Source organism: Lolium rigidum, chromosome 6 (assembly GCF_022539505.1).
Source record: "Lolium rigidum isolate FL_2022 chromosome 6, APGP_CSIRO_Lrig_0.1, whole genome shotgun sequence".
NCBI classification, from domain to species: Eukaryota; Viridiplantae; Streptophyta; class Magnoliopsida; order Poales; family Poaceae; genus Lolium; species Lolium rigidum.
The window spans coordinates 184,216,524-184,227,893 of record NC_061513.1 but is presented as its reverse complement, the minus strand read 5'-3'; the positions used below and the strand labels follow the sequence as shown (position 1 = coordinate 184,227,893).

Genomic DNA, 11,370 nt, shown 5'->3' with positions numbered 1-11,370 from the left:
TGCCTATGGACAACACCTTGAAGTCAACAAATGGTTCAAGCATTGCCTATGGACAACACCTACAAATATAACTCAATGCAAACATTAATCCATAGGGATTGTCATTAATTACCAAAACCACACATGGGGGCTCCATGCACTTTCAGCTTCGCACGAGCCCTTGTAATGGGTCCAATCCTAACTTCATCGGACTTGAGCTTCGCAGCAACATTGTCTTCATCTTGCAATGACGGAGGTAGTAGTTCGGTAGGGATGTCCTCATCATTACCAACCAATGGGAGATGGTACAAGCGACTCATTTGGACCCGAACTTACCCGATTCTATCTCTTGGAAGCTCACCAATGATGGGTCATATTCCTCCAAAACGGCTTACAAGATGCAATTCTTAGGCCAACCAACTTCTCCTTTTTCCCTCGGTGGTTTGGAAGCCTTAGGAACCTCCGAAATGCAAGTTCTTCGCTTGGTTGATGATCCAAAATAGAGTGTGGACGGCAGATAGGCTTCAAAAATGAGGATGGCCAAATTGTGGGTCGTGCAAGCTATGTAATCAAGTGCAAGAAACCGCCTCTCACCTTCTCTTCAAATTTCGTTTCACCATCCGGATATGGTCCAAAATAAAACATGGTTTGGGTTAAATGACGTTGACACTAATACTTGGCACACAATATGCTCCGTCAAAGAGTGGTGGATTGATGGAGTTCATAAGCATGGACAATCAAAGAAGGCAATGGTGTCGCTTGCAATGTTGATTACATGGGAAATTTGGAAGGAAAGGAACGCTTACGTCTTTCGCAATGAAGCTTCTACCTAAAATATGGTGTTCACCAAGATTAAAGAAGAGGTGGCGATGTGGAACCTCGTTGGGCTAAGGCTTTGAGTAATGTGATGCCGCGAGAGTGGGCTTGTTTCTTGTGCTTGGCCATTGGTCAAGCGGTGTTTAGTTTGTAAGACCTCTTTTAACTTCTCCTTAATTAATGAAAATGGCAAATCTTTTGCCTTGTTTCAAAACAAAAAATATTGTATTTTACCGCACCATTGGTTTTTTTTTGGGGGTTGGCACACCATTGTTTTTTTTAGGTTTGACGGGTGATTAGTCCAATAAGATTAAAGAGGTACGTGGAAAATTAAGTGATGACATTGGTGGGTAATTTTTCTTTACTCTAAGTTTCTTTTTTCATAATTCAGTCGTTGTGGCTTGCTGAGGTAATAAATCGACGGTCAGATGGTTCCGATTTTTGTTGTAACTTTTTCTAACTTTTACTTTCCCTGGCTAACCTTTAATGTAATTTTAATATATAATAGATTAATTAAGTTGTCCGCACTATCTAATAAAAAACCTTTTTATTTATGGAAGAATATTTATCGAGATTTATGTTGATTTCAAAGAACCTTGCTTTCGAGGTTTTGGTATGTCTTTAAGTTAATACAAACTATATATACATTCGAACACCATCGATTTAATCACAATACAACATGTACAAAGTTTTCCATGTTGAATGTTGTGTTAGCAAGTTATACACGAGTATTTCTGAATGGAATGTAGTGATTTGCGTGTGGTGATGACTATAGCTATTTAATTATGCATAGTCTTTCAAGACAAAAAACATTGGATGTCATAGAACCCTTATCAAACAATATATTTTGAATGAATCTGCAACATAAACCTATATTTAGCATGAATGAATCTGCAACAGACTAATAATTTGAATATAGTTTAAAATAGCGGACTATTTCATTTAGCCGTGATATTTTTAGAGGCTATGAAAGGCTATAGTTGGACTATAACGGGCTATTCCATTTAGCGTTTTTTTAATATTTCAGTCATATCTTACCCAACAAAGGAAAACTATGACTCAGACATGATTCATGATACAATTCATTAACTATTCAAAACAAACAAGTATTTAATTATTCAATTCAGAAGTCTATCTAATCATATCGAATGCAAATTCAAAAAATAAGAAATAAAAATAAAATAGAAGATAAATTCAAAATACATAAGGTTTAGCGGCTAAATTAGAGGCTGATTAGTGGCTAAATAGGGCTATATCCGGCTATTAGTGTTTTTTTTCTCATTTAGCTTATAAATAATATAGCCTTAGCGGCATGTCTCCCAAAAAGCTATAGCCAGTATTTAAAACTATGAATTTGATCAAAGCTAGAGGTACCAGTTTCCTTTGGTGGTTTCATGGAACCATGTATGACTGTTGTTGGTTCCACGCCGATGAATCGGTAAAAACCGAGTGGCTGCTCCAGAGCCTGGGACGCCGATCCCTCATGAAGGTTGATCGAGCGTCTCCCGTAGCATGCACTTGGGCCTCATCTAGTTGTGGTTAAGGATGGCAATTTACCCACGGGTATGGGTACCCATGGGTACCCACATACTTTTATGCTAATGGGCAGTATCCATATACTACCCGTTAAGAGCTCCTTTGATTCATAGGATTGACATAGGAATTATGTAGGATTTGAATCCTATGGGAAAATTTACTATACAAGCCATTTGATTCATAGGAACATATCCTATAGGAATTGTTCCTATAGGAATCTTGTAGTGCAAATCCTATAGGAAAAAAACATTAGCTCATACCTCATGGAAAAATTCCTTTGCTACAATCAAAGACACATCATATTTCTATAGAATTCAACTTGTCATGCCATTCCAATCCTACACCTTTCCTATTCCTACACTCTTCATATTCCTATGAATCAAAGGAGCTCTAAATTGTGGGTAGGGCACGGGTATAACATCGTAGCCGGGGTATACCCATACCCCGTCCGTTTATTGTAAATTTTCTTGACATGTCTACTTTTGTTGACTTATGAGTTAGCTAATAATATGATTATTATTATCTTGTTAATTGTTATGTACTCAACTACCTGTTATTGAATTGAGATAATTTGTTTTTTAATCAAATTTGTTATCAATAAATTGAAATTACGACCGATTTTTATACAATTTAACCAATGAATACGGGTGGATATAAGTAAACTTTTATATCCACGAGTATGGATATGGCAGAAACTTATACCTATTAACTATACAGGAATGGGTATATTGGATTGTTCTACCTTACCTATATCCTAGCCATGGTCATCCTTATGTTACCGGGCGAGTCGGACAGGTCTACACGTGTGGGTAAGCTGCCGGACACGTGTGAGCGAGCATCTGACTGGGACACGCAGCTAACGACAGGTAGCCTAGTCCTCGCAGTTCTGGCCACAAACTAGCGGACGAAGGCAAGCCGGCCCAAATTAAGGTCTGCTGCTGATGCTGCTTCTGGTAGTACGAGCACGAAGATGATCTCGCCGAGGCAACTCTGCCGCTGCTTCCTGTTGCTGTTGATCTTTGCCGTGGCCCCGCGCACCTCCGATTCCAAGTTGGTGACCAGCCTCCCTGGCTTCCACGGCCGCCTCCCCTTCAACCTCCACACTGGGTGGGTACTTCCATCTCCTTCTCAATTTAAGTTTGTTCTGTTGGATTCTCTCTTCTTGAAAGCAACATATGAAATTCAATTGAACTGCCAGGTACGTGGAGGTGAACGAGGGCACGGAGCTCTTCTACTACTTCGTCGAGTCGGATACCCGCGCCGAGGAGGCCCCTTTCCTTCTCTGGCTCACCGGCGGCGACCGGTGCTCCGTCTTCAGTGGCCTCGCCAATGAGATCGGTCTCTCTAATCGACTAACTAATTAATTATTACTAGCCGCATCATCTCCGTCTGCAGCATGATCCCTATCATCACATTCACTGTTCATTGAACTTCGCAGTACTGTACTCCTTTGTTGACTAAGCAAGTGCCGGAATCAGGAAGTCCTAGAAAATCATGTTCACATCCATATCAAATGCTGATATGCAGGTCCCGTCAGATTCGTGGAGGAGCCCTACAATGGCAGCTTGCCACGCCTACAAATCAATCCGAGCTCATGGACGCAGGTAGGTATTCGTATCTTGTTTCATCCGCAGCAGCAGCAGCAGGCTGCTGACTGTAATACCTGTAATACGTTCTTACATGCATGCTGCTAGTAATACCAAGGGAATGTCGCAGGTAGCACACATCCTGTTTCTTGATTCACCGGTTGGGGCTGGATTCTCCTTTTCAACGAAACCAGAAGGGTACCAGGTTGGGGATGTATCCTCCTCGCTGCAGATCCATGACTTCCTTATCAAGTGGTTCAGCGACCATCCCAAATACCACCAGAATTCTTTCTATATCGGGGGAGACTCCTATGCCGGAAAACTCATACCATTTATCGCCCACATCATTTCACAAGGTACATAACATTAACATACACATATATGCCCCTGCCATATTTGACAACCCTGTCACTGTGCAAACTGATGCGATTAATCATTTTCATTTCACTAAGCTCTATTGGAACTTTATACATTCATGTCAGATAGCTCCTCTTCAGGTATTCAAGCAGGAAACACTCCCACCCTTAATCTAAAGGTACAATATTGATCTTTACTACCAATACTTATTAACGATAACGGTAAGCATCATGAATCATTAGAATTTACACATGTTTGTTGATTTTCAGGGCTATCTAGTTGGTAACCCATCAACTGGTGAGATCATTGATACAAGTTCTAGAGTGCCATATGCTCACGGAGTTGGTATAATATCAGATCAATTATATGAGGTAACTACACTCGAGCGTCTACTCTGATCCACCTGGCATGCGTGTGTATAATCCATTTTATCATAATCAAAGTAATATTGCTCTTTCTTGATCATATATATGCAGACTATATTGGAGAATTGCAAAGGTCTGGACTACATGCTTCCTTCGAACGCACCGTGCGCCCAAGCTCTGGATACATTTAACCATGTAAGAAGAACATTAAAAACATCCTGCGCTTGCTAGAATTGACTTGGACCACATACTATTATGTATGAATGTGGATGTGATCGTGCGTGCAATTGTTGCAGCTGATGTCCCAAGTTCAGGGGGCCCACATTTTGTTGGACACCTGTGTTTATGCATCCGCTCCCACCGGACCAGCAGCTGATACCAAGGCCGAGTACTCTAGTGATTCTGGTAGGAGGATCCTTGTTGGAAATCCGCCGGCTCGTCCTCCATTTGGATGTATTGTAAGTAGTCCATTTACATCCTCCATGTGCGTACACTAACTGGACTTCGTTGCTTTAACAACTTTATTTTTTTTATGGGAAACAGTAAGAAATTTCCAACTGCAGCTTTTATTGGTATGAAATATTGTACTACCTCCTTGCTAAAATGTAGTGCATATAAGTTTTTTGAAAATTCGAACGATGTAAAGTTTGATCAAGTATCTAGATAAAAATATCAAGATCTAGATTACCATTAGATTAATAATCATGATGTATATTTTCATATGGTATATATACATTTGGTATTGTAGATATAGATAATTTTCTCAGTGAACTCGACCAAACTTTAAATCGTCTGACTTCAAAAAAAGAAAAATCTTACATTCACCACCTTATGGCAAGGAGGTAGTGCAGAGTTATGTACAAAAGCTAAACTATGCCTAAAAAAAGGAATCTACCAAAAGGAAATTTATAGAGCTGTAACAACCTATATTGTACCGTATCATACCGGGGCAAACTGATATCAATTGTGGCAGACATATAAGAACTACCTATCATACTTCTGGGCAAACGCGGAGGTGACCCGAGATGCTCTTGGGATCAAGGAGGGCAGCGTGGAGGAGTGGGTCAGGTGCCACAACGGCGACCTGCCTTATTCCATCGACCTCAGGAGTAGCATCGAGTATCACCGGAACCTCACGGCCAACGGTGGCTACCGGGCGCTCGTATACAGTGGTGACCACGATTCGTTGGTGCCTCACCTGGGGACGCAGGCGTGGATAAGGTCACTGGGCTTCCCCGTGGTCCGCGACTGGAGGGCATGGCATCTAAATGGCCAGTCTGCAGGGTACTATATATTACCATCACCATCCTTACCAATGCTAAGCTAGACTGGTATTTTGCCAGCAGCAGGCTTGCTGTATATACTGGTTAATGCATGTTTGCGTCGCAGGTTCACTTTAACGTACTCCAACAACATGACATTTGCCACCATCAAGGTAACACTCATCATTTGCCTACAACTATGAATACCTTCGTGGTGAATGCACCTACGCTCCGTTCTGATCAAGTTCTATTGGGGTGCTGCAGGGTGGTGGGCATACGGCGCCAGAGTACGAACCTGAGAGGTGCTTCGCCATGTTCAGCCGTTGGATACTTGAGGAACCACTCTAGCTACTTGAGAACAACAACAAAGTAGACAAGGGGACCGCATGAAAACCTGAATGCAGGCTAGAATTTTCCATATTAATTGCGGTAAAGAAAGAGAATTATATACTCTGTTTATTTCAGCAGGTTTAGATTATACTCTACCATATCACAAATAATGCACGTTGTTTTGGACTTGCCTTCACTTCTAAAACTTTTACTATGAATATAATTTTAATAATTAAGATTGGAAATCTAAATCATTTGCATAGATTTGTTTCTAAAAGTATTGATAGAATATTATAATATTTGTTGTGTTTACCTAGTCCAATGCTACTTTCGTCCCAAGGAATAAGGCGCACGCGTATTTCAAGACGAACTTTGACCATAAAAATTGAGCAACAAAATCTTGGTTATATTATATGTAATTAGTATTGTTGGATTCGTATTGAAAAGCACTTTCTAATGATGTTAATTTTATACAAACAATCTTTATATATTTGAAGTAATACTTAGTCAAACGAAAAACACGTAAAACGAGGACGTCTTATTCCTTGAATCGGAGGTAGTAGAAATCAATGGTCAAAGTTACATTGCAAGAATTCCAGAGTGCTAGCGCCAGCGCCAGCTTGTACTTTGCTTTGCAGTTTCAGTTTGCCTGCTGTGCAGAGAGCTCTTTCAGCTGATCTCCGACTGCATCGAGGAAGACTCACCCTGTGCGGCTGTGCGTGAAGAGGCGGTGAGGCTATCTCCAACGGGCGACTTAAATGGGCGGGCGCGTTTGTTTGGGTGGACGCGTAACAGTGGCCAGCTGGCCGGCTCGGCATTTTGTGTCGCCTGATGCACCCAACGTGGCCCACCATTTTGGATTGTGTAATGCACCTAACGCGGCCAGATATGGATCGCGGCTAAAGTATAATTGCATTTGGTCTTTAAATTCAATATAAGGCATATAAAATCATAAGAAAAATATAAATAAGTTTAAATGATCAAGATTTATTACATAAAATTATTGTCTACCTATTAAATGACAAAGTACTTATTAAAAAAAATGTAAAATGATACAAATACCTTAGGCATGTTTTCTTCGGGATTTTCATCATTGTTGTTGTTTGCAACATTGTTGCAACATGCGCTCACATATGCTCAACCAAATCAGCCTAGAGTTGGTTGTGAACCGTTTGGTCCCGAATTTCGTGATGCACATGTAGGATATCCTGGAATGAAGCCGGACCACCTTGAGGAGCAACCAACTCTCTCTGGCCTTCCCAATCATTGTCAAACAGTGAATCATCCCGCTCTATCTCAGCAATCATGTTGTGCATGATTACACAAGCGGTCATCACCTCCTAAAGAGTTTGCACACTCAATGCTCTAGCAGGGTGTCTGACGATAGCCCAACGAGCTTGGAGGATACCAAACTCCCGCCCGACATCTTTCTGGACCGCCTCTTGCTCTTTGGAAAACCTTGCCTCCTGCTCTAAACTGGGACGACGAATTGTCTTCACGAGTGTAGCCCAAGGTAGATAGATGCCATCAGCAAGGTAGTACCCTTTGTTGTAGTGGTGACAATTGATCTCAAAATCCACATCAGGGGACCGATCGTGTGCTAGACTATCAAACATCGCAGAGCGCTGCAACATGTCATTGTGCGAGCCAGCAATATGTCATTGTGCGAGCCAGCCATTCCGAAGAATGAGTGCCAAATCCACGTGCCATGTGAAGCAATGGCTTTAAGAATCTGCACCCCCTCAGAATGGCCCTTGTACGACCGTGCCAATCAAAAGGGAAGTTCTTCCACTCCTAGTCCACGTAATCTATGCTGCCAAGCATTCCAGGAAACCCCTGGAAGCGTTGATTGACAACAGATGGGCCGTGTCCTCTGCAGTAGGTTGGCACAGATATTGTTCACCAAACATAGCGATCACTGCTCTGCAGAACCTATACATCGCTTCCAAGCAGCTGGACTCGCTCATCCAGACGTACTCATCTACGTAGTCAGCGGCAACACCATACGCTAGCATCCTAATCGTTGTCGTGCATTTCTGATATGAAGACAGGCCTGCCTTGCCAACAGCATCTTGTTTGGCCATGAAGTAGTCAACGTAGACCTTGACACCATCCATTATCCGGTTGAACAACGGCCTGGACATCCGAAAACAGCGGCGAAACAACAGCGGCGTGAACAATGCCTTGTTGTAGTGGAAGTAGTCGTGGAAGAGCATATTGTTGCCGCGTTCTCTTTTGCGGTCTAAGGCCGACGCGCGCTGATGACCCACAAGTATAGGGGGTGTATCGCAGTATCTTCGATAAGTAAGAATGTCGATCCCAACGAGGAGCAGAAGGTGTTGACAAGCAGTTTCGATGAAGGATTCACTGTAAATGCTCACGAGACAAGTATTCGGGGGTTTTGATGTAACGGATGAACAAAGTACGAGTAAGTAAAGTGCGAGAGAAATAATTGCAGCGAGTGGCCCAATCCTTTTTAGCACAAAGGACAAGCCGGTTTGTTTACTTATAATGACCAAACGTTCTCGAGGACACACGGGAATTTAGTCTAGTGCTTTCGCTACATACGGTGATTAATCTTCATTGTTTTGATAAGTGTTGTGTGGGTGAACCTATGCTAATGTACCGCCCTTCCTAGGACTAATACATACTTGTGATTATACCCCTTGCAAGTATCCGCAACTACAAGAAAGTAATTAAGATAAATCTAACCACAACCTTAAACTCTAAGATCCTGCAATCCCTCCTGCATCGATATACCAACGGGGGCTCAGGTTTCTGTCACTCCGGCAACCCCGAAATTGGCAAACGAGTACAAGATGTATTCCCCTAGGCCCATAAATGGTGAAGTGTCGTGTAGTCGACGTTCACACGACACCACTAGAAGAATAACACCACAACTTAAATATCATAACATTGAATATTACTCAACCATACTTCACTACTAACATTTAGACTTCACCCATGTCCTCAAGAACTAAACGAACTAATCATGAGACATCATATGAACATGATCAGAGGTGATATGATAATGAATAACAATCTGAACATAAACCTTGGTTCAACGGTTTCACTCAATAGCATCAATAACAAGTAGAAATCAACACGGGAGAGTTTCCCCTATCAAACAATCAAGATCAAACCCAAATTATTACAGCGGTGACGAGGTGCAGCGGTGGAGATGGCGGTGATGATGATGATGATGATGACGGTGGTGATGGAGATGATGTCCAGCTCGATGACGATGACGATGGCGTCGATTTCCCCCTCCGGGAGGGAATTTCCCCGGCGGATTCCTTCCCGCCGGAGAGCTCTTTTCTCTCTGGTGTTCTCCGCCCCGCAGAGGCGGCTGTGTCTCTTCGCGACGTACCCTCTAGAGCTTAGGTTTTCGGGACGAAGGCGTACGCGAAGAAAAGGAGGCGAGAGGGGCTGTGGGCCCCCCTCCTCACAGGGCGGCGCGGCCAGGCCTTGGGTCGCGCCGGCCTATGGGGTGGGCCCACCTCGGGTCCCCTCGGCTCCCCCTTCTGGCTCTCTTCGTCTTCTGGAAAAATAGGAATTTTCGTGTAATTCCCGTCAATTGCTGATCTTCCGAAATATTGCATCCCGACGGTGCTTTTTCCAGCAGAATCCTGGCTCCGGTGCGCGTTCTCCAAATAATCATGAAATATGCAAAATAGATGAAATAACATAAGTATCATCTCCAAATATGAAATATATCAATGAATAACAGTAAATTATGATATAAAATAGTGATGCAAATTGGACGTATCAACTCCCCCAAGCTTAGACTTCGCTTGTCCCCAAGCGAAACTGAGCTCAGTAAACAAGACCACATGTTTATGGAGTGAAGAGTCAATAAATAAAATACGGACAAGAAGCATCATATTAATTCACACAAGGCATTCTAGTGAACAACTTCCTCATATAATTTAACTTGAAATAAGTATAAGGTAATCACAAATAAAGGTGCATAAGGAATCATAATTGGTGATGGCAAACTTTGTTCTTGGTCAGAGAACAGTTAACAGATTATACTTATCTATTGAGCAGCGCTCTCATGTTAAAGCTTATATAGCAGAACTTGCATACTCAATCATAATAATCTCCTCATAATCATTGATAATCTTCAAAGCTATATTCATCAGATAAAACTTGTACTAAACAAGGAAGAATAAAAGGCATGATTAAATATATCACAATATAGATGGTTGGATCACAACAACTCAAATGCTTGCTTAAAATGGAGGGAAATATGTTTACTGACTCAACATAAAGTAAAAAGATAGGCCCTTCGCAGAGGGAAGCATGGATTAAATCATGTGCTAGAGCTTTTTTAGTTTTGAAATCATATAAAGAGAATAAAAGTAATATTTTGAGAGGTGTTTGTTGCTGTCAACGACTGGTAGCGGGTACTCTAACCCCCTTGCCAAACAGACCTCCAAAGAGCGGCTCCCATGAAGGACGTTATCTCTACCAGCAAGGTAGATCATCCCTCTTCTCTTTTGTTTACACATGTACTTTAGTTTATTTAAGGATGACACTCCCCCAACCTTTGCTTACACAAGCCATGGCTAACCGAATCCTCGGGTGCCTTCCAACAATCTCATACCATGGAGGAGTGTCTATTGCAAAATTAAGTTGCTTACTTGATGAATCAGAGCAAAACATGTAAAGAGAATTATTAATGAAAGTTGATTAATTGGGGCTGGGAACCCCGTTGCCAGCTCTTTTTGCAAAATTATAGGATAAGTGGATGAAGCCACTAGTCCATTAGTGGAAGCTGCCTAGCAAGACTGAAAGATAAAACACCACATACTTCCTCATGAGCTATAAAACATTGACACAAATAAGAAGTAATAAATTTCGAATTGTTTAAAGGTAGCACATGAAGTATTTACTTGGAATGACAGAAAATACCATGCAGTAGGTAAATATGGTGGACACAAATGGCATAGGTTTGGGTTCAGGTTTGGATGCACGAGAAGCATTCCCTCTCAGTACAAGTCTTTGGCTAGCAAGGTTAATTAGCAAGCATAAGAGTTGAGGGAAACAAACAAATATACATGTGATAGAAACAATCATGCATCTTACTTGTAAGCACAAACAATTTTAACTTCAGAATACTAAGCTAAGAGCTGA

The 11,370-nt window shown here is 41.8% G+C and overlaps 1 protein-coding gene across 2 annotated transcripts; it reads left to right on the top strand.

Annotated features, from left to right (window-relative positions):
• Positions 1–3,217: 3,217 nt before the first annotated feature.
• LOC124661831 (serine carboxypeptidase-like 18) lies at positions 3,218–6,419 on the top strand. Of its 2 annotated transcripts, none has more exons than XM_047199719.1 (11): positions 3,218–3,438; positions 3,530–3,669; positions 3,859–3,935; positions 4,048–4,273; positions 4,415–4,452; positions 4,544–4,645; positions 4,751–4,834; positions 4,936–5,097; positions 5,613–5,923; positions 6,029–6,074; positions 6,166–6,419. In XM_047199719.1, exons 1-11 carry the CDS (start codon positions 3,302–3,304, stop codon positions 6,247–6,249), a joined length of 1,407 nt encoding a protein of 468 aa, XP_047055675.1. In that variant the 5' UTR covers positions 3,218–3,301; the 3' UTR covers positions 6,250–6,419. The 2 variants fall into 2 exon arrangements, with proteins under 2 accessions (XP_047055675.1, XP_047055674.1); XM_047199718.1 differs by having other exon boundaries at positions 4,400–4,452.
• Positions 6,420–11,370: the final 4,951 nt, after the last annotated feature.

Bases quoted from the DNA above. Each gene is read 5' to 3' on its own strand.
- LOC124661831 (XM_047199718.1), top strand. From the start codon at position 3,302: ATGATCTCGCCGAGGCAACTCTGCCGCTGCTTCCTGTTGCTGTTGATC. The intron at 4,453-4,543 runs GTACAATATTGA...GTTGATTTTCAG, and splicing joins CTCCCACCCTTAATCTAAAG to GGCTATCTAGTTGGTAACCC. The intron at 5,098-5,612 runs GTAAGTAGTCCA...CAATTGTGGCAG, and splicing joins GTCCTCCATTTGGATGTATT to ACATATAAGAACTACCTATC.